The 24044-nt window shown below is 39.6% G+C and overlaps 1 protein-coding gene across 1 annotated transcript; it reads right to left on the reverse strand.

Moving 5' to 3' along the window:
• Positions 1–805: 805 nt before the first annotated feature.
• On the reverse strand, positions 806–23645 carry LOC311061858 (ATP-binding cassette sub-family E member 1-like; the record flags this gene model as incomplete). Its single annotated transcript, XM_084080557.1, has 20 exons — positions 23540–23645; positions 22315–22407; positions 18016–18173; positions 17418–17503; positions 17218–17315; positions 16999–17116; positions 16632–16769; positions 16404–16473; positions 16004–16100; positions 15524–15613; positions 15254–15375; positions 14390–14611; positions 13231–13290; positions 12807–12865; positions 11441–11551; positions 9983–10125; positions 3990–4020; positions 2961–3052; positions 1672–1783; positions 806–850 (listed from the first exon to the last, which is right to left on the reverse strand). Exons 3-20 carry the CDS (start codon positions 18116–18118, stop codon positions 806–808), a joined length of 1797 nt encoding a protein of 598 aa, XP_083936683.1. The 5' UTR covers positions 18119–18173; positions 22315–22407; positions 23540–23645.
• Positions 23646–24044: the final 399 nt, after the last annotated feature.

The raw sequence follows: 24044 nt of genomic DNA on the forward strand, positions 1-24044 counted from the left end.
CTATGGGCTGGGCCGGCACGTCAGCAGGGAGTGTTGGGCGGGAGTAGTATGGCGAAGGCTCTACGTCCTCCAGGTGGGGGCTCCTCACTGGCAGGTGAGCCAGTGACAACAGCAGTGACAGCACACAGAAATGTGTATGGGAGGAATTAATTGGCATAATGACTAAATTGGGGAAGAAAAAGGGGTAAAAACTAAAAGGAATGAAAAACGAAACAAAAAAGGAATGGAGTGGAGTGAAGTGGGGTCTGATATACAGTAGGAGGGGCTGGACATCCGATGTGTGGGGCTACAGTATCTCTCAACAGGGTCTTATGGTCTTATTCGTCAATGGGTCTTGGTATGGAAGGGAATGGATATCTTAATGGGACAAACAGCAGCATCTGCTGGACGATGCAAGAAGTGCAAATACAAATCTGCACAACTAAATATAATCTGAATTTATATTTAACCACATAAACCCTGCCTATACTTAGTTGACTGAGTTCAAACTTGGCCAGTAGTTTTAGAGATATCTTGTTTGTGACAACACATATTAAAAGGTTCACAGAAGACAATAAGAAATATGGCATTATGAGTGTGCAATGATGAAGAGCAACTTAAACATGTGCACTTTTCTGTCATTAGATCTTCAACTAGGCCATGAAAGCTTGTATATTGACACTGGTGGTCAGCCCAGCCCTTAATGAAGTCTCCTCTTCCTCCTCTGTCTCCCCACTTCCTCCATAGATAGTTAGAAGGAGTGGATCTCTCTCTCTTTCTCTCTCTCTCTCTCTCTCTCTCTCTCTCTCTCTCTCTCTCTCTGTATTTAATCCAGGAAGAAGTACTTTCCACTCTTCTTTTGCTCTGCATCCTGAACAAAGACAGATCCAATTCAGAATCATACATACTCTACACACAACTATTAATTCAACAACATGGCTTTTAACCCATTCAAACCGGGAAAGCGTCTGTGTCATTTTAGATTTTAGCATTGGCTATTCAAAAATAGCAGATATACAAGCTCACAGCACGTCACTTCAAGCTTGAACATCTGCTATCTTTGAAAGTTTTTGGAAAAGGTAGAAGGTATTTGTAGAATCAGCCTCAAGTCTTATTAACACACAAAATTGAGGAAGCAGATGACCTTACAGAAATATGTTATTTTCCATGTTACTGACTAGCACTGATGAGAATTGGAGAGCATGGGTTCATGTTCATAATTAGTTATAGCTTCACAGACAATACAAATCAACCACATAAAATAATCACAACCATGAAAAAGAAAAATAGGTAGTCCAGGTACCAAAACACATTAACTAGGAAAATGTACCCAATAGATGACAGAAATCCACCAAGGAAGTGTTACATTTCCAAGCATACAACATCCCCTTTTGGGGAAAGCTTCAATGTCATATTTCTTACAAAAAAATAAAAAAAATAATCATCATGGTTTAAACATTAAGTTGTAAGTAAGTATAGGCTAGAAAAAGTATCATTTGAAAACTCCATTGTGAAAGTGAAACACACAATTCTACAAAGTCTGGAAAAGGAGTGGACAACCCCAAATTAGGTTAACAGTAACATAAAATAATATAATACTCTTTAATATTAACATAACAATAATATAAATAATAACAGTAATAATAATAATAAATTAAACATTTTAAATGTTTCCAATTCAGCCTCCCGTACCTTTACGGAATTCAGCTTGTTGATTCTTGGTCTGTAGTTTTTGGGGTCTCTTCTGAAGGTGATCTCCAGCTGAGAAAGGAACTTATTCATGCCAGCGAGTAAGCTCTGTGGTCTGCGAACATGAAAACGCTTAATGATTCTGCAGCTCTAAGGTCGGCTCACTGCTGGGTGTACCCTCTCATTTCATAGGTTAGGATCATTGAGCATTGAAATAACTTAATTTTATGTTTGACTTCATTTACAAAATACTCGACATTCAAAATCCCTAGTTTTTCATCTGTTGAAGGACAATTCCGCCTTTGGAACATTTTCGGGTTGCAGCATTAACTGGACTAAGGCTACGGTCACACCTGCACACATGCATGCTAATAAATGTGCAAGGCCGCTTGTTTTGTGCAGCCAGCAATTTATTATTTTTCTTTTTCTTCTGCACAATTGTACTTGTTAATTTGACAATTGTACTTGTTTGACTTATTTTGTTTTATTGTATCCTAATGTCATTATGTCATTGTGTTATAATGTGTTTCCTTTGCTTGATGTTTTGCATTGAATTGTTGTTGAAATGTGCTATACAAATAAAATTGCCTTGCCTTGCCTTGCCTTGCCTATCTGTGTTACAGCACATATCGTTTAAAATTTCACATCAAACATTCACTTTACCTTGGGATTCAAATCACTAAGGACTTCTCTTCTCTTTCAAAGCTAACTACTCCCCTCTTGTGGCTAAATTGCAAACTAAATTTGAATTCTGGAGATCACTCCCTATTCCACTGACAGACAGACTGGTAGAATCAAAATGATGTTTCTTCCTCAGCTGTTCCTCAGTTGGTCCAGGGCCTCCCCAATCCCCATGTTCTTGCCAATTTCAGCTTGGTGAGACATCTCAGCGGAATCCCCTCGCTGGCTGGAGCCAATAATCCTATCCCGAGTGGCCTTAGATAAATGTGTTTATAATGGACTTTCCTATATTTCCCAGAATGCCATGTCTATGATCACGGATTCACGGTCGTGCATATCACTCTACACAATGTTGTTACGTCGCATTGTGGACTACTGAACCTATACTGTGGGTGTAGAAAGCAAGGTGTACCTTTGGCTGAGGGGGCGGAGCTGAGGTCCACTCAGAGAGTGGGTCTGGAACCAGGCTAATTCATGGTCTCATTTGGGATCAAACCCTCATTGCAGTAATTGAAGTATTTGCTCATAAAGGCATACATGTCAACTCGGCCCTTTTAGTATTATCTAGTGGTCCTATGAGACAACACATGAGGTTTTTCAGTGAATCTTACGTGTTGGCAGTTGTGCTCTTGGATGGTATACCGTCAAACACAATGACGCGGTCTGCCAGATAGGTGGCCATGATGAAGTCATGTTCCACCACAAAGGCACTGGCACATACTGTCCAGCGACCCAGTGGTAGGAAAAGCTTTTTCCACCCCCCCAATTTTTGCAAACAAGAGAGCAAACAATATAAGCGATAAACTAATAAAAAATGATGTGTATATTCAACCACAACACTTTTTATCTACTATACCCTCAGGGAATTTCCCATGTAAAGGTTGTATTAATTGTAATGCCATGATAACAGGAGACTCTTTCTCTCACCCTCATAATGGTAAAAAAATTAAAGTCAAAGGGAGAATTACATGTAAGACAAAATATGTAGTTTATCTTTTAAAATGCCCCTGCGGTTTTTGCTACGTGGGAAAGACCAAAAGAGAATTAAAAACCAGAATTACGGAGCACAAGAGCAATATTAGAAACAAAGACGAGAAGTCCCCTGTTGCCAGGCATTATAATATGGTTAAACATGACATATGTACACTAAGATTTCAAGGTTTAGAAGTGGTCAACCCACTGAGAAGAGGTGGGGACAGAGACCGGGTCCTATTACAAAGGGAGGCTTACTGGATCCATGCATTAAATACCGAGTTCCCTAAGGGACTGAATGAAGAGTTGTTATTGAATTGTTTTCTATGAAATGTTTTCTATGAATTGATGTTTCTGGTTGTGGAATCTGTGGAAACTTTAAGAATATTTTTACTAAACAAATACTATGTGTAATGCTTAATGTAAACACCAATAGTACTATGAATTGCAAGTGAATTGTATTCACCAATGAGAATCAGCTGTACACTATCGCATAGCTATATATGTCACATCCTGTTTGATGTATTCTAGTTTGAAACGCTGAGGAAGGCCGACGTGCCGAAACGCGTCCGTTTCTCCAGATAGACTGTCTGCTGCGGCTGTTCACCCTAAAAAAATAAACCAAGAATATAACTGAAGAGAGTGCGGATGTTCCTTTATTCCACCACAAAGGCTGTCTTCTTTGCATGGAGGATAAATCTAGGCAACGGAGAGATAGAAAATAACAGTAAATTGTCAGTCAATTCCACTAGAAAGGCAGCACAATTACCCCACCAATAAATCATTTAAACACTCACAGGTTGAGGGTCAAACAACAATAGCCTAACTCAAATACACTGAGATGTTTGTCTTTCCTATGCAAGACGTTCTACCACATTCTAGCGAAAGCATAGAATTGTTTTCTTCTTTTTTTTGCACGTATCAAGGGTCGTCCACACCAAGAATGATAACTATAAACGATAATGATGAGAATAATGAGAATCCACACTGATGAATCATAACGTTCTGTAAACCTGATGAATATATGATGTTGTGATTCTTTTTTGATTGGCTGTCAGTGTTTCTATTATTCATCAAATCATTCTGAATCGTTGTTAGTCGTTATTGTTGTGGTGTGAATCACAACTATAACACTATTTTATAGTTATCTTAAAGGACGACTTCACCCATTTCAACCTATCTTCGTATAATTGGTCTTTACTAATGCTCATGATAAAATGGTAAAATGTTTGTGTCTGTGGACACTTCAGAAACCCGCCTACCAGTGACATCATCATTAGGCAGGTTTTTTTTTATTAACGTGAGAATAATGGCTTCCCAGCGTCACCGCAGTCTAACTTTCCAGGAATAGAAAGCCTGCAGTTTCTTTATTTTTTACCAGCATGCTGTGTTCCGCCACTGTATGTATATCTATGGTAAATCTGTGGCGCTTGGCCTTTCAATGTTGCCATGTTTTGTGAGAGAAATAAGCAACCAGGTCTAGGAAAAACAAGCCCAAAAGAAGCAACTATAGGCCACACATGAGCACTTTAAACCGTCGGCTATTTGAAAATATCCGATCTACAAGCTCACAATGCGTCGCAATGAATTTCCAAAACTTTTCCAGAATATTTAACCCAATTTCCAGGCCATATAACAATCATTCAGCGCAGTGAGTCTCTTCCTATGTGCAATGCCAAAAGACAGGCAGTGTAGCAAAAATAAAGCATAGAATGGTATAATTCCATTCCAAATTTCGTGCCAAATGTACTAACTAACTACGCATCACGTTGTAGAGCCCGACCGATGTCAGATTATTTTTTCCGATGCCGATACCGATTTTGGAGAGTCCTAGACCACCGATTACCGATGTTACCAGTGTCGCACTATAAGAGTAAAGGTCCTTACACACCGGGGCGATTTTTTCGTGCGAATAATGCGTTTAAAAAAAAAAAACCTTATAAAGTCAATGGCTCCGTACATGGAGCGAAAAAGCGAAGCGAAAAAGCGTCTTTTAATTATTCGGAAAGAGTCCGAATTTTGCGTATATTCGCTATATTCGCCGGTATGTAAGGACCTTAATAATAGCAGATCTACAAGCTCCCAACACGTCGGGATACGATGCGTTGTGAGCTTGTAGATTGGCTATTTTAAGGACATACAAGGTTTCCACCCGACAGCAACGTTATATAGCCTATATGTGGTTTTGTATCAGTATATCAGTCAGTTTGAGCAGATTTCATTCCAACTGGTTGCCTATGAATTTCACAGGCCTGGGTATACAACCTGGCATGGCGGGGATCTGCGCACCAAGCACAGCAGCACAGCAGGTGAACATTATTAACTTAACAAGGGAACTTACTCCTTTTGTGCACCAAAAAACTGCTCAAACAATGTCACACTGTCATGATTCTAGCAGCTGTAAACTTCCCATTTGGATCATTGTTTAAAAAAGGAATGGAACATGGATGTTTTTAGCAAAATAATTATATTTATACTTGTCTGTTAGAGCAGTGAGGTCACAGCTTCTCTCTATATGTATATCTTGTCTGTCAGAGCAGTGAGGTCACAGCTTCTCTCTTATTTGAATGATAGCATCAACTTTGAAGTTGTTTCCAGTAATTCATTTCTATTGCTTGCTGGATATTAAGACTCATAATTTTGAGATTTTTCAAGTGTAGAAGAAATTAATGATGATAAAAAAAACATCAGGCCACATCTGTGAAATAATGACCGATGGGGGCCCAAAAATGGCAAATAGCCTACATCGGTGAGACCGATGTATCAGTCGGGCTCTAGTTGTGAGCTTGTAGATCTGTTATTTTTGTCACTTCCGGTATGCATTAGGCTGCAATCACGCACGTATTTTGTGTAATGTTATACATGTTTTGGGGGGAAAAAATGTATTAACAAAATCAATAGCCAAAAACAATGCGTAGCCAAATGTTTTTCCAGGACCTTTGATAAATTCCAGGACCCTTGATAAATTCCAAACCTTTTCCAGGAAAGGTCTAATTTCAAAATATTTCCAGTCATTTCATGACCGTGTTGAATGTACTCTGGACTATAAAAACAATAAAAAGACAATAAAAAAGATTACTTGCATAAAACAATCCACGTCAATGCCATATCAAATGAGCCTATAAATTAATGCAGTATCTTATCTTGTCTGATATGCACCACTCCATGGTCACTGATCAAACACATTGCATTAATTTATTTGGACTCAATGTTGACTGTTTCACTGTTACTGTACATAATAAACATAAAACATTTGATTACAAACGGATGGAGGAATGCAGGTAAATATTAATTATTAAGATGGTCAAAGGGCCGGGTCCGGCCCCCGGGCCTTATATGTTGCCCATGTGTGCAGTAAAGTGTAGTAGAAGCACCCAGCACCCATTGCATCTAGACCTTGCAAATTCCCTCCATCTGTGAACTTGAGACAACGAGCCACTATGGAACGAGGCCACCAGCCCCCTACGTCGGCTACAACCTTTTTGTGCTGGTCCATCTGCAACACTCTGTTCTGCTTTCTGCCACTTGGAATCGCGGCTATAATCTTCTCTTGCAAGGTGGGTGATTGTTACATAATAGCCATTTATATGTAACATATACTCAGTGGCAGAAAAAGTACTCAATTATTTCACTTCAAGTAAAGTATCAATACTGCAATGTAGAAATACTCTACTTAAGTAAAAGTATCAATACTGCAATGTAGAAATACTCTGTTGCAAGTGAAAGTCTGTCATTCAAAATGTGCTTGACTACTACAAAAGTATTGGCATCAAAATATACTCAAGGGATCAAAAGTAAAAGTGCTCAATATCCACAATGTCCCATTTCACAAGTTCTTAAAATCTTAAATAAAAATCTTTTGAAATAGCAGATCTACAAGCTCACAATGCGTCACACCGCCACGCGTTGTGAGCTTATAGATCGGCTATTTTCAAATAGCCGTAAAATGTATAGGGTCTAGGCTGAAGTGGTTAATGTTTGTTTTGTAATAATAATCAAAATCAACAAAGTAACTAGTATGTAAAGTTTTCTGATAATTGTAGTGGAGTAAAAAGTGCAATATTTGCCTCTGAGATGTAGTCGAGTAGAAGTACAAGTATTGTATATATATATATTATAAATACAATATATATACATATTGTCAAAAATAGCAGATCTACAAGCTCTGGGCTTGTACTGTAGATTAGCTACTGTATATATATATATATATATATATATATATATATATATATATATATATATATATATATATATATATATTTGAAGGCATCAAACTCTATGCACTAAATTAAGACAATCTTCCCCCCTGTTTTTTTGTAGGTGCAAACTGCAAATGCGATGGGTAACGACATCATAGCTGAGGAGGCATCAAGAACAGCCAAGATAATCAACATCATTGCACTTGTTCTTGGACTTATTGGAATTATCACCATCGTGATCTTGACTACTACTGGTGTAGTTTAGGCTGTTGTTGACAATGATTATGATTATTCATCGATGGTGAATGATTCAATTTTGTTGCAACAAATAAAATGCTGCACGATCAAAAATGATGGTGTTTTATTTCAATGAACAATGAGATGAAATACATATTGTTTTTTTTTTCTCTCTTGTTTTCCTCACACATAGTATCTTTCTGGTCGCTGTGACCAAATTCAAGTGGATTTATCATTGTATCATGATTTTACAGCCAAATTACAACCCCTACTGTGGGTCTTAATGAGGATTTTGACATGAGTGTTGTACTTTAACCCTTTAAAAGGCACACAAAGAAAAAAGCAGTGGAACAATTATTTAACAGTTTTCCAAATATAGGCCTCTACCAAACGGTTGAGATGTCGCTTATTGGTAAAAGTGAGTTTACATAGATTCATATGCATTCACTTGAAAAATATAGATATTTATATTCATACATATCTCTGTCTATGAACATGACTACGCATACAAGTTGGAAATGTAAATAATAAAAAAGAGTATATAATCATAGCGAAGGTATAAAAATACATTTACAAATACAAATAAATGAAGAAAATGTCAAAATAAAGTGCAAGCGTATGTAGAAATAAACCAGCGCGGTATGGATGATGGCTGATTTAGTCAGTCACACCTGCAAGGCACTGAACAATATGGCTCACCCCTACCTCTTCGATCTCCTCAAACGTCATGTCCCCTCCCACTCCCTCATGTCTGGTGAGGCAAACCTCCTTGAGGTCCCCAAGACCAAGTACCGTACCTGGGGCGTTAGAGCTTTTGCTGCCCCAACCCTGTGGAGTGCACTCTCCAAAACTCTCACAGAGATGCCCCCACTCTCCAATCCTTCAAAGCCGCCCTCAAAACCCACCTCTTCAATATCGATAACTCCACCCCCCCTTTTCTTCATTCCACTGTTTTTTATTGATTTTATTCCTTAGTCTTAGCCTTTTCTTAGTGTTTTTTGCGTAATAAAGTTGATTTACTTTGATGTTTTCTCATGCGATGCCCCCCATGTAAAGTGTCTTTGGGTACTCAAAAAAATGCAATATAAATTTGAGATATCATAAATGAATTAGGTCACAGTGCAGTCACACCCAGCTCAGAGCCCAATACGTTTGTACTCAGGCCAGGTGTGACTGCCTAAATCAGCCAACACACACACACACACACACACACACACACACACACACACACACACACACACACACACACACACACACACACACACACACACACACACACACACACACACACACACACACACACACACACACACACACACGCACACACACGCATCACAACCATACTAGCTGGGTGCCTGATTTGAGTGTGGTGCAACAGCACAAATGTATTGGGGCATTAGATCTACTGTCTTATCTGGTGGTACGCTACAAAGCATTACCGTTTTGGACTCCAACACGGTGCAATACAATAAAAAGATTAATTACTTGCGTAAAACAATCCACGTCAATGCTGTATCAACTTTTAAATGAGCCTATACATTTATACAGTATCTTATCTTGTCTGATATGCACCACTCCATAGGTCACTGATCAAACCCATTGCATTATGTCATAAATATGGACTCAAGGTTGACCGTTTCACTGTTACATTATAAACATAAAACATTTGAGTACACACGAATGGAGGAAGTTGAGTACATTTCCAAGACAAATATTTGACTTTCCCTCAAGTACATTTCTAGGAAGGGTGTAAAGTACTGACTTTTTTTGCCGCATGCTGGTATAATATGACTGTGTCATGTTTCTTGTTTTTTTTTAAGCCTGCAGTTTCTATTAGCTTGGATTTCCCATCAATGATGTCACTGGTAGGCGGGTTTCAGAACTGTCCACAGTCCACCTCTGAGACACAGACGGTGTAGACAAAAATGGTACCATATTATAATGAGCATTAGTGAGGACCAATAATATAAAGATACGTTGAAAATGGGTGAAGTCGTCCTTTAACAGCCCTTTATGCTTCACACCTTGCTACAAATCCAATTTCTTATTTGAGACGATAAAGCCGTTTTGAATTTTGATTAATTGTGTCCGCCAGGCCGGATGGCAGAAGACTATGTTTTCGCCCTTGTCCGTCTGTCCATCTGTCCGTCAGTCCGTCCGTATATCTGTGTGTGTCAGTGTGACAGTTTTTCTTCTGTGTTTTGAATCATAGTGTGTGGACTTACCGTTTGATGACCCTGGCCGCCATTAGACGTTGCTCTGAGTCCAGATAGGCAGAGGGCTCGTCAATCAGGTAGACGTCAGCTGGTTTTCCCAGACATAAGACTAGGGCTACTCTCTGCATCTCACCTCCTGATAGGTTCTGGACCTACACACACACACACACACACACACACACACACACACACACACACACGCGCGCGCACGCACGCACACACAGACATATACAGTACAGTATATGACTGGGGGGCAGGTTATTTTTATTTTGAGCTCTTGAAAGAAAGGGAAGCTTGAGAATAAATTATAAGTAAAAGTAATTACAAACAAAAGTATCAGAAAGTAGTAGTAATAAAAGTTAGTAATATAACATTTATTACTAACTTAAATGCAGCCTAACTTACAGCATTATATTTTGGATTGAAAACTATTTCCATAAATAAGTAACATAGCCTACACATTTTATATAGCCTAACTAACAGGTTCATTTTGCACAAATAGATTAATTAGCTACATTACAATTTGTGCATTGTGTGCATGCTGCATGCGTAATGATTTCAAACAAACGATCAAAGGGCACTGCAAAAAAACAGGCACTTCAGACTAATCCTTCACAACGTGACTCAGCTGACCTTTTCAGGCAATAAATCATAATATAATATAGGCAACTCACAGGTACACTGTAATAGACAGTACGCAGTGGTGGGTGCCGTCATGTGGTAAAGTTTTAAAGATTTAACGTACATGTGTCCACCTTTATGAATAATGTGGTGTTCACCCGGTTTCACCTGCATGCGACGTGTGGATAGTTGTTGTGAAGAGTCTTTAGGCATGCGTGTTGGATCAAAAGCGTGTGCATTGTTGTAGTAGAACAACTTGGCAACTTTACTCATATGTGTCAATCTCTCTATCTTGCTTGTATATCACCCCTCGTTTTAAAGTGTCTGTGGCTTATTTTAACTCATAATGATACAACTTGTTTTGACTGTTCAATACATGTTTGCAGTGGTCCGCCACCAGCTGCAGTTGTATTTTGTAACCTTTTGTTAATTTTCTTCTTTTGTTTGTCTTTTTATGTCTTGCCATTTCTTTTTTAAATCATCAGTTAATGTTTGACTGTGCATTTATTTTTAAAATTCTATTTCTTGTGTCACTGCAAAATGTCTTGGTTTTAGTCAAAATGTAATTTCAGCATCACTGAATTTAGCTTTTGTTTTTATTTTCCGGAGCTGGTAGAGGGCTTCAACTGTAGATTTTAAGCCCTGCTTATTCGTCGGTTGCGCAACTACAATAGCTGATGACTTTAGTAAATCAAAAAAGGTAAAATATCCATACACTGAGTTATAGCTCCCAAACTACTTTATTTCAAGGGCAACGTTTCGATCATGTCGGTTTTCAGGCCTCCATTTGCTCTGAACCTTTCATGTACGTACTGTAAAAATACTACTAATAAAGATACTACTCACGTCCTGGTCGATGATGCTGTCAATCAGCATTGGTTTCATGACATCTGTGACAAACTGGGGGTGTGTGTAGGTGTCACGGATCTTGTCATGCATCAGAGCTCTCACACTGCCCTAAAGACACAGGAGAACACTGGGTTAGCAAGTCAGGAATGGTCACAACAATAGTAGTAACTAGAAAAATGTGCTCCTTGGAGCACAAGTCTCCACCAGGCCATGCAGGTAGTAGAAGTCAATCTTAGCCAAACAGGATGAAATATGAAATAGGACAGGTCCATATTGATGACATGACTATAGAGAAAATGTGTACCAAATTGCATGATGTTTGGACAAAATTTGTATAATAATTTGAGTAATATAAAAATGTTTTTTTTTAGCAAAAACCTGCCTCCTTGTGGCGCTATAATAGGCTCATATGAAATGGGTGGCATTTCTTCCTCTGCCTAGTGGGAATTAACCTGACTCTGCCAGATGGAAGAAGCTTGCGTCACATTTGTTTCACCGCCCCCATATGGCGGTGTCAGGTTAAGTGGGAATGTGCGTACAAAGTTTCACGGTAATCGGATGCTGCGTTTTGTTCAAAACGAGCCACTCCTGCAAACTTTAGATGCTAATCTTAGCCAATAAGGATGGAATATGAAAAATTGGACAGAGTCGTCTTGATCACATGACTATACAGATAACGTTTACCGATTTGTATGATGTTTGGACAAAATCTGTAGGAGGAATATCAAAACATGTGTCGGCCTTGTGTTGTCGCTATAACAAGCCGATGTGAAACATTTGGGGCAGAGGTTCTGCTCTGGCCTCCAGGGAGTGTGTGTGCACAGTTTCACGTCGATCGGACCAACGGTGACGGAGATTAGCTGTACACAGACGGACGGACACACAGACGGACGGAGAGGGGTGAAAACACGCCTTCGCCTGGCAGAGACAATAAACAAAAAGACAACCTAGAGCTGTGCATAGTTAAGCTGCTTGGCTCATTGCATTTCATTTGTTTTTGTCATCTTCAGCTCTCACTGATGGACAAAATTACATATGCACACCGACAGACAAACATACAGACAAACATAAAAATGAATAATACAATTTAGTTTTTTCATGCAGAGCCTTAATAAAAGGCAACAGTTTTGGTCAATGATTAAATATTTTCTTATTCTGAAGGCTGCAAGGATTCTGCCCTCTACCAGTCAAAATAATCTTCTTTACGAGGCCAACACAATTCCTTCTGAGGAAAAAGCTGCAGCCTGCAACCAGAAATGTCAAGAGACAAATATTGCCACTTGGGTTTAGTTTCCTTTATGTGATTCATTCACATTCAACTGTGAACAAGTAGTGTTACTACACCAGCAGGCTGACAACCTACTTTGAACTTGGGGCTGATGGTTTGTGGTTTGTAGCTGACATGGAGGATGGGCATTTCACCTGGAGAAGAAATATAACAATAAAATAAAAATGTAATTTCGTATGTTCTCTAAGAAACCCACAGACATAATAATAATAATAATAATATACACTTTATTTGTAAAGCACTTTATGAAAGAAGGTTACAAAACAAGAGAAAATAATTATAGCACAAGCAGTTATCAGTAGTGATTTAAAAGATAATTTCAGTATTGTTGGGTGAAAAATAAAAAAAACTCTTTCCATCCCTTCTTGCCGTCTAGGATGTCAGGACAAGTGGCTGATCACTATGGCTTTGACCTTTCTGCTATTTATTCTTGATTGTATTTTTGGTGACTTTAAATTAGCATCAGCCAAAAGCCTGTCAATATCAATGATGTCTTCACCTCCTTCATCTGGTTTTAGACGTCCGGCCAGCATTCTGATGAATGTTGTTTTGCCCGTTCCTGAAAAGTGAATAGAACAATCCAATTAGTGTTTTAGGGTGCGGTCCCACCAAACTTTGATTCTGCCTATGCGGCGGATTCTGCCAATGCTTTTCAATGGGAACGGAGTGGTGTGTTGCCATTCGCGGATTTTCGCTCCGCTCCCATTGAAAAGCATTGGCAGAATCTGCCGCATAGGCAGAATCAAAGTTCGGTGTGACCGCACCCTTAAGACACATTTTTAAAACTACAATGCATGAATATATACACACTTCTCTCACTCACTCACTCACTCACTCAATACCTTGACAGACATTACCGCCACTGGTGCTGTTTCTAATATACACACACACACACACACACACACACACACACACACACACACACACACACACACACACACACACACACACACACACACACACACACACATTGTCCTCTCTCAAAGTAGCTTTAATGCACACATGCATTAAAGCTACACTCTGGGACTAATTGTCTCGCCCCCTAGGGACCGGAGGTCGGGGCAAGACAAATTGACAGATGTGTCGATTTGTAGCGTACACTGGGATAGGGGGCCCGTCCTGTTATAGTTTGTTTTGGGTTCTTTTATAATAACTGGACAACACATTGGACTCAACTCTTAGCAGCAGCATCACTTTTACTGAGAAGAACATCAGATGAATGAACAGGCAGGCAAGCACAATTGATTACAGAAGATGTCAGCGCAGTACACCTAATCGAACACCGAGTACACTTAAACAGTGTTGACAGTGAGGCGTAGAAGGCGATATCCCTTGTTTTAATTAATAAAATTATATCTTACCAAGTAGTTGGAGGTGGTCTACCTACTCTTTCATTGAGAAATGTCAAGCCTGTCAAGTAGAACAGCTACTGTTCTGGTTGACAATGTCAATAAAGTTATTTGATGTAGACGGCACACCAGACTGATCACTAGATGTGCTGCCATCTTTATTGTAATTTCGGACGCTGTTACAATTACCTCTCTGACAACCGACATAAAAGTTACGGATTGTACCTTTACTCATACACAGTCACACAGCCATAAAGCCACGCACGCACACGCACACGCACACACACACACACACACACACACACACACCGTTCTCTCCTAGCATGACCATGATTTCTGAGTCTGTGAACTCTCCCTCCAGGATCTCCAGGCTGAAGCCTCCCATCTCCTTCTTCATGTTGGGATACTTGTAGTGATTCATCTTCTTCACCTCCTCTTCGTTGGCTGTCTCAGCCACCTTGAACACTAGCGACGTCTGTCTGAATCTCATGTTCTCCGTGGGTACGTAGCCATCCAGGAAAATGTTGATGCCTTAGGAGGACAGAGGAGAGGAGAGGATGTTCTGTTTGTGGATCTTTTTAGAGGGATGTGAGTAATCCACTCCATGAAAAAGGAGATATTTTGTAAAGCGCAGATCGATAGCATTGAAGGGGAAGCACAGGTGGAAGCCATTTTGGGGCCATACTGTACGTATGTATGGCCACATGTCAGCTTCACGGGGAAAGTCTGCATGGAACATATCCGAATGAAGGGAAGAAAACAGTCAGTTTCAAGAAAAGTGTTCCATTGACAGGCCTCAGACCTAGATCCACCCAAACCAGAAGTGTGTTGACCTGATGTAAAATGGAGGAAATGTCATGAGGTCAGTCAGCTAGAGAATAAGCCAGCTAGAGAATAAGCCAGCCACAAAAATCATCATCAATCAGGATCATCCTCTGGGGAGCATTAATGTGCACAGCAAATTCCATGGCAATGCAACCAGTAGTTTTCAAGACATCCTGTTTGTTGGACGGACAGAGTTAGCAACAGGGCATAACTGGTGAGATGAAATCCTAACATGGAAATCTGGACATTGAGGTCTTAACTCATAGAGTTGTTGCTTATTGTGGCCAATAAATAATTCCCTGATATTTTCCTTTGAACAGTGGAGTAGTAGTTAGAGTATACACCTACCTTCCCTGACGCTGAAGGGCATGGTAACCACTCCGTAAGCACCGGGCACTCCATACAGACAACAGATGAAATCTGACAGGTAGTCCAGGACACTCAGGTCGTGTTCCACCACAATGATGTATCTGTGGATAAGGACAGAAGACCCAGGCTTTCACACAGGCAGTGGCTTCTGTAATGCTTGAGGAATACTTGAGGAATACTTGGAATACCAGCCACTCCAATTCAACCAGTAGTCAGAGTAAATAAGTAAACGCTATATCTGTCACTAACCTATGTGGAGTGATGAGGGAGCGAATGGTCGTGGCAGCCTTTAAACGCTGCTTCACATCCAAATAACTGGAAGGCTCATCAAACATGTAGCTGTGTGAATTAAATAGGAAGAATCGAGGTCAGACAACTGTGAAAACAAAGCAATCATATGCCTGTTCTACAAGAAACATTAGTTCTAACTTCTCCAGTAGTATTTAGAGGCTTTAGGCGCAGCTACATGCTATTCATTATTTCAGCTGAGTTGTGTTTACTCACTACTGTCCTCTTAAGTACGTCACTAAGAGGACAAGCTTAAATTTAATGACATTCACTAAATCTCAAATGAAATACATTAGTGGAAATGTTTCAGTGTTGGATCTGTGTCAGATTACGTACATATAATAAATCTAATTACATTTTTGTGAAATTCCACAAAATGATTCAGTCCAATGTGTTTATTAGCAGCCGTGATACAGACGTGTGTGGGAGTGTGAAGCTTACATGTCGGCCCTCTGGATGCAGACGACAGCAATGGCGAAGCGTTGCAGTTCCCCTCCTGAGAGGTCCTCCACATTTCTGTCCCTGAGATGAGTCAGATCTGAGAAATGGAGGCAGAGAGAGTGAGCCATCGATTCGGCTTTATGTTTTACCTCTATGTTGACAGTTTAGAAAGCAGAGACACGGATAACACCCAGATGGAGGTAATTCTAACATCACACTGCACTGTTAGGTGAGGTCCATGACAAGACCATAGTACTCAAAGAAGGTTCTGGCTTCACTACCCACTGGGTAATCCCAAACGTTGGTACTCCCCAGTAACACGATCCATCAAATGGCATACTGGAAGCCGATTGGCTTGGAACCAGATGAACAAATACTAAAGGCACAATCATTAACTCACCAAGCTGTTCGCAGACCACATCCTCAGTTTTTGTGTCGTCCTTCCTGCTCAGGATGGCTCCCACACTCCCCTGGTGAACGGAACACAACATATCAGTCAGCCAATGCACGTCCAACATTAATTACAAACTACTATCCATTCAGTCCCTATTACTGTGAAAAACTAAAAACATGTCTCGCAATTTCAAAATAATTGGTAATAACTGCTGTGGGGTGGTGCAGAATGTACCGTGACAGCCTTGGGGATCTGGTCCACGTACTGAGGCTTGATGACAGCCTTGTACTCATTCTCTATGAGTTTGGTGAAGTAGTTCTGCAGCTCTGAGCCTCGGAAGTAGGTAAGAATCTCCTGCCAATCTGGAGGGGCCTGGGGAGAATCATATAATGTATGATACACACAAGATTTAATCAGCGTTAGGATATGTATGAAATCCTAGATCACAGATGTTTCACGTAGTCTGCATCGTCTAATGCTGGGTAATATACAGGGTATCAATTCGTTTTTATCTGCTATATCATGAAGCCAAAATGCTGAAAGAAAATTGTGCACCCCGTGATGACAACTAGGACACATAAATATCCAGTTCTTCACTCACATCAAACTTTCCCAGGTTGGGTTTCTGTTTTCCAGCCAGGATCTTCAATGCTGTGGACTTCCCGATTCCATTGGTTCCTACCAGACCCAACACTTCCCCGGGTCTGGGGATTGGTAACCTGTAAATCCACATAATAATACATATTGTGATATGATAAACACACTAAGAGCTGAGCATTTAACAAGTCCAAGACCATAGTCATCTTGCATTTGAACTCACCTATGCAGTTTGAATGAGTTGGCATTGTATCTGTGGGTGGTGTCTTTCTCCAGGTTGCTTGGTAAGTTAACAATGGTGATGGCCCCAAATGGACATGCCTGTAAATTTGAAAAAGATGTTTTCAGGCAACCGTTGTGACAATGCTTCCTGGGAACCCCAAATACTCCTACTACGTTTCAGAGAAACCTGAGGTCACTAACCTTTACACACATTCCAGCTCCGATGCAGAGGGTTTCAGAAATCCAGGCGACTTTGCTTTCAGGTGTGACTATTATTGCCTGCTTGCCTGGAAGAGACAACGATGATAAGGAACAAACAAGTTCCAGATAATGGAACTGCTTTAGACATTTACTCCAGAATATCTAAACATGTCAGTTGCTTTTTTTAAAATATATAATTACAGTATATGGAAATAACTTCAAAAAGTCTGAAAAGGCGACTGTACAGGTTGCATCACGGACATCACAGATATGCTGTCGCTTTATATCTTTTGTAGCTGCCAGTGTGAACGCAACATCCCCTTGTTTCCTGATGATATAATTGTCTATTTGTTGAGTGGCGTGGTCAAGCAGCAGCAAGGCAATACTACTTCCACTCCTGACATCACAGCCTTGAGTATGGGATAATGTTGGGCCATGGCATATTTAGCTACTTATTGTTTATAAGAATGCCACATTGTACCTTTTTTCATTTTTTTTTTACATTAGTTGAATTTCCAGCATTTTAGATTATCCATTGTCCTGTCTTTAAGACAGACAAACTGAAATAACATAAAAACTGTGAACAGAGACCTCCTACCGATTCGGACCACAGGACAGCTTTTCTTGCATTCTTGTCTGGATTTCTTTGGCTTGCATTTGTCATGATTGACAATAGCAATTCTAGTTATCTTCTCTGACATTCTGCACACCTGTTGTTGCTTGGCACAGCAGAATCTCTCCCCGTGTGTTGCTGCTCTGCAGGCATAGAACAAAAGAACATATAGAAAAACATGCACCTTGGGTATAGACTAATGGCTAATGTATGCTTATTTCCCTCCATACGGAATACAGAGTTGAGAGTACAGAATACAGATCGTACAGTTATTGCCTTTCATGGTTTCAAAGTATTCCTTTATGTTACCATAGTAGCTGCAATGAAGCAGCCCCATTTAGTAAGGATTACAAAATGGTTATTAATAGGTACCGTTACGAAATGGGTCACCACAGGTAACTGAGGACGCAGAATCCACTCCAACCACCCAACCGTCCAGGTTAGCTTCCAGGCCATGTGTCATTAGTGCTCTCAAACATATTCTAACACATCATACCACATCCTCTTTGATAAGTGTGCTCCACATCTCAGCATTGTCCCTCTCCCTTCAATCAGGAATGTTGACTCTGCCCTCTGTCTCAAAGCAGGTGAAAAACACTTTGACAAAGCATTTTTCCCCATAATCTTTCAAGACATTTTCCATAATCTTTATGCCAGCCTATGTAGCCATAGATAGCATTGCCCTGAGTCAAACTATGTTATACCACCATGTCCCTGTACTGGCATTTTGCCCTGTTGACCATCCTCTGTATCACCTTACTGTCCTGTGGGATTTCCAGTAGCAAAAAAAGGTTTTTCTTGTTATCAGTGTCAGCACGTGGGAAGCCGGTAAGATCATGTCCTTTTGCTGTACTACCACCAAGCTCTGCTGGTTAGTCGGGTTGCCTGTGTACGAGGGAGGGGATGTGGGGAATATAGCATACCACCAACCTGCATGTGTTTTACACTCTTCCGATGAAAGCCCTCACTGTCAGGTCGAAATAAGTACATGTAGCTGGCAACCTAGTGTGTTATGGAGAGGTGGCACATGGTTGTCTAAATGCTCCCCAGAACAATAGTGGAGGTTTGCAGTGACATGGACTGCAGTACACATGGGGGATTGCCAATAACTAAAATTGTGAGAGCTGTGTTCCAAGTTGGTGCACTTGGAAAGCACTCAAAGCACCTTTGCAGTCTTACCACTACACCTGGATCTGCCTTTCCACAGGCTTCTCCCTCTTCAGAAGCTGTTAATAGGTCAGTATTATGAAATTCACACGCATTGTGAGCTTGGGACCTCACCTCAAGGGGAACTTATCAAATTATTGGGTAATATATCTGCTGCTTTATCTGTATTTGCTTTTGGGTGCAAACAACAGTGAGACATTGTGGAAACTCACTGGGCAGGTAGAAAGGTGCAGGGACACACATAACAGTTCCATATTAGGGGTACAAATCCTCTTCCTCTCCACTATTGTTTGGCACCACATGCCCCCCTCCTTACTCATTGTCGGCTGCATCAGTCCAGGTGTGTGTGTGTGTGTGTGTGTGTGTGTGTGTGTGTGTGTGTGTGTGTGTGTGTGTGTGTGTGTGTGTGTGTGTGTGTGTGTGTGTGTGTGTGTGTGTATATATTATAATGTATATACACAGTACACACAAACTCAACCATCGACAGTCATAGTGTTTTTAAGAGGAACTGAAACACCAAAAACGGAACTGACAATTCAAACTTATCAAACGGATATCGTCAAACGGATAATAACCTTTGTCACAGTTCTTGTTATGATTTTCAGTTAAAGGGGCTACACCATGAATTTCATTTTTTTTTAGGTTTTTAGTATTTTTTGGGCTCCCCAGTGTCTCTTGTACCCAAAAAAATATTTTTTTTAAACATTCAGTCATTCATGCTCATTTCATGGATTTCCTGAATGGGCGTGTCTGAACAGGCCATTTCAGAATGGCTGTGCAAGTGATGTCACTTGCACGGATTTTGCATTGACGATGGCCAGACAGAATTGCTCAGTAGCTCCCCCCTGCCCAATAGCACGTTTTGGTATTGCAGCTGAAAAAGCTTGGAATGACAGACAGTCAGATTGTGAGAAAAAATATCTGGATGTTTTTTAGGCTTACAACCTGTTTAAAACGTATTAGGGGGCAATATTTATATATAATTTTTTTTTTTTTAATTCATGGTGTAGCCCCTTTAATTTAAAGGGGTATTTCACTTTAAAACCCTTCTGGGGACATTTTAACAGTTACTCTGGCTTTTGTGTGCACCCCAGACAGTTTTTAAGTTGCTTGACTCAATATTTAGATATTTGTTCAGACATAGACCCCCCCCTAATAAGTCCATTGAACTTCAAACTCAATTTTAGACTCATTGAAAACACACGTCCCAGGTTCTTCTTGTGACTGATATTTTACATTTAATGCTTGAAGGGGCCATATTATCAATTTACTTTAATGAATTAAAACAATATATATATATATATATATATATATATATATATATATATATATATATATATATATATATATATATATATATATATATTTTTTTTTTTTTTTTTTTTTTTATAATAATAAAAAAGAAAATCAAAATATTTTGTAGAATCGGAACCTCAGGTCTTAGTGGGTTAAAGTGGAATAACCCTTTAAGGTAGCAAGTGTACCATTCAGAGGCAGCCCTATGAGAAAAGAATGCCTGCACCAGGTCAACTAGAGTTCAGTGCTGTAAGACTCAAATTGAGCCAAGTCATTGTCTAATGTCTACTGACTGAGAGCATAATTTGCTGTCACCGTGTCACATGCATGGAAAAATGCACAACTTCCTGAACAGAAGAATGCAGACATGCCCTACAGAGCCAGAGTGTATATACACTAGGATTGTTGCAAACACGTGAATGGGGTGTCCTTTCATAACGGGTATACATTTTGCTGATATAAACTCTAAATCTTATATGCGACATGATTTGAAGCACACAAGAAGAATTATCTGATGCTTGCCTTTGAAGATAAGAGTAGTAGTTACTGGATGGGGGCCTCCTTTTGGAACGGCATTGAATAAATTCCCATATTGTATAAACATGTTTCATGTCAAATTAAACTAATAAAGCCTCAGATCTCGCACACGCACACGCACACACACACACACACACACACACACACACACACACACACACACACACACACACACACACACACACACACACACACACACACACACACACACTCTACAGTGATGAACATAACTATAAAAGTATTGCACATACAAATGTAATGGGCCAGACCAAATTCAATGCAGATGATGACACATTGATGATAAGTTACTCTACTTAAAATATGACTTGGCATCAAAAGTAATGCAATTACTTGGATTAGTTACTGTAATAATTCGGCAGTCCCTTCTTATTGTTCTTACTGAGGAACGTAATAACTTTAAAGTAATACAATAAAAACATATTATAATAATTGTGTGATAAGTGTGTGTGACAGTGTGTGTTTATCTGTCACTGTGAAGATGGTTTGTTGCTGTCAGTGACATAGAGGTGTAATGGAGATGTTGGTCCCCAGTGTCCAGTGATAGGCTACTCTATACTATTAACTATCAGTCCATCCCATAATAATCAGGCATGAGGCATCTCCTCAACATCTGTAGTCAGAAAAACATAACCCACTCATCTACTCATCTCACGTAGAACAATATATATAGCCTTGGATCAGAAGACGGTTTATCTGTCATGACCGTGTTGGATGATTCAAAAAAATAATGTTTGCACTTCATCTCTTTTTCTACATAAATGGATGTTACAATTATGTACGGCTTCTCAGAAGTACCCGTATATTCCGTATTGTTTAATAAAAAGCCTTTTAATCCTATCGGTGGCCATTTTCTCAGTGCTTTCAACTACGTGACCCTATTGGTTGGTAGGTGTATTGCACTCTGATACATTATAACTCTATGAGAAAATGGCCACCAATCGAATTAAAATGCTTTTTAATAAACAATACGGAATATACGGGTACTTCTGAGGGGCCGTACATAATTTTAACATCCGTAACCATCTTATTCTCAACGATAATTACCTAAACAGCCTAAGTAATATGATTTCCCTGAAATTCCACATACATTGCGATCATTCCGACAGATTGGGCCTTCAAAGAATTAAAGTTAACCTAACATGAATCATGATATAAATGTTGTGAAACATGCCGTTATGGCGTGGATAGGCAGGCTATAACAATTTGACATGCTTCCGTATGTTATTCATGGAAAGCCAAGTTTAGAAAAAGTTAAAGCCTTACCTTATGATGTGCAACTTTGACGCTCCTCCGCAGCTGCTCAGTGTAACTAGTCACTCTGCGTGCAGGCAATTTACAAGCGTTCTGGTCCGGATCCTGAGGGGGAGGCGGGGGGGCTTGATGTTTCATCATTAAAAAAGAAAAACGGAAACAGTGCACACAACCTCTATAATATGATCACTGGCAGCGGTATAAAGTAACTAAGTACTTAAGTAAAATTATTATACAAAACACATTAACTTCAGCCGTATACTTTCGGCCATTTGAAAATAGCAGATCTACAAGCTCAAAATTCATTGTGATGGGAGGCATTGTGAGCTTGTAGATCGGCTATTTTCAAAATATTTTGTATACATTTTGAACTTGTGAAATTGGACATTCTGCACAATGAGTACTTGTATGTGTATGGGTACTTTAAGTATATTTTGATGCCGATACTGTTACTCAATTACATTTTTAATATGGGACTTCTACTTGTAACAGAGTATATATTGCAGTATTGGTACTTTTACTTAAGTAAAACATTTGAGTACCTTTTCCACCACTGGTCATCAGCTCATGCAAGCTAAGTCCCCCAGTGCATCACTCATCTTTTTCCTCAGGAGGACCTGAAGTCCAGGGAGTATTCATTAGTAGCTTTATTTTATAACCCAATAGCTGAAGGCTATATTACAGTACAGGCTACTGTATGATCATTCTAGGGCACAGGGCTGTCTGGGCAATATGATCATGAACATTGTAATCCTTCCTATAGTTTAAAAGTGGTGCAATTATTGACTTAACCTAAACGTAAATACTGTATATTTAATAATTATGTGCCATTTGTCCTGGGCGCACAGCCCCACACAGATTTATTTTTATTTGAACCTGTTGTAGAGAATGTTCCCCCATCCACACTCATTTATATCAATAATCCTCACTGCTCACTTTGCATTTTCCTCACATTGCTTTGGTTGATTCTGAGAATACTTGGGTCTGACTTGAGTTACAATAACCTGTGACTTAACTTGGACATGACTATTGGTGACTTGAACATTCTAACCAAATGCCAACTTCTAAAATTGAGTAATAATAATAAATTAAAAAAGGAAAATACATATATTGTGTAATGTTGTGTAGGCTACAAGTAGGCCTACAATTCACTTCCAGTATGATCTGAGTACCAGTGGAGGTGAAAGGACGTGAGTTTGAATGATACATAATCTCATTTCTCATTTACCGTACTTACGCTATGTGGACTTGACTTGTAGTTAAATGACTTGGTTGCTCTGCATGTTCGGTTGGTGCTGAGGAAGGCGGTCCACTCTATCAGGGACTGCTGCATCACATTTACTAACATTTGGATAATCAGATTATGAGACAAATCAGACAATCTTCATCATGGCACAGTTTTCAGGGGGAAACATAAATAATAAAGAAAGAAAGAAAGAAAGTATATCCTATAAATGGTCAGATCAGCGGTTGGGATCTCCGTATCTGGGCATAAAAGGGAATGACAGAGAGATTCAGAGATCTCCATAAAAGAGACAAAACAGATACAAAACAGAGCAAAAACAGATACACAGAGATCTTCATATGAAGTTTCCTTCATGTGGCTAAATGTATCAGACCCCAAATGTACTTTGATTACAGCAGGGTAGTTGAATTGTCATAATTGTCATGAGAAGTAGATCTGTAGAGGTGATATTGAAACATTGGTAGAATAGCCACTTGTCCTTTTCTTTTTTACTATT

The sequence above is a fragment of the Gymnoscopelus microlampas genome (genome assembly GCF_963454915.1).
Source record: "Gymnoscopelus microlampas genome assembly, chromosome: 2".
In the NCBI taxonomy this organism is placed as follows: domain Eukaryota; kingdom Metazoa; phylum Chordata; class Actinopteri; order Myctophiformes; family Myctophidae; genus Gymnoscopelus; species Gymnoscopelus microlampas.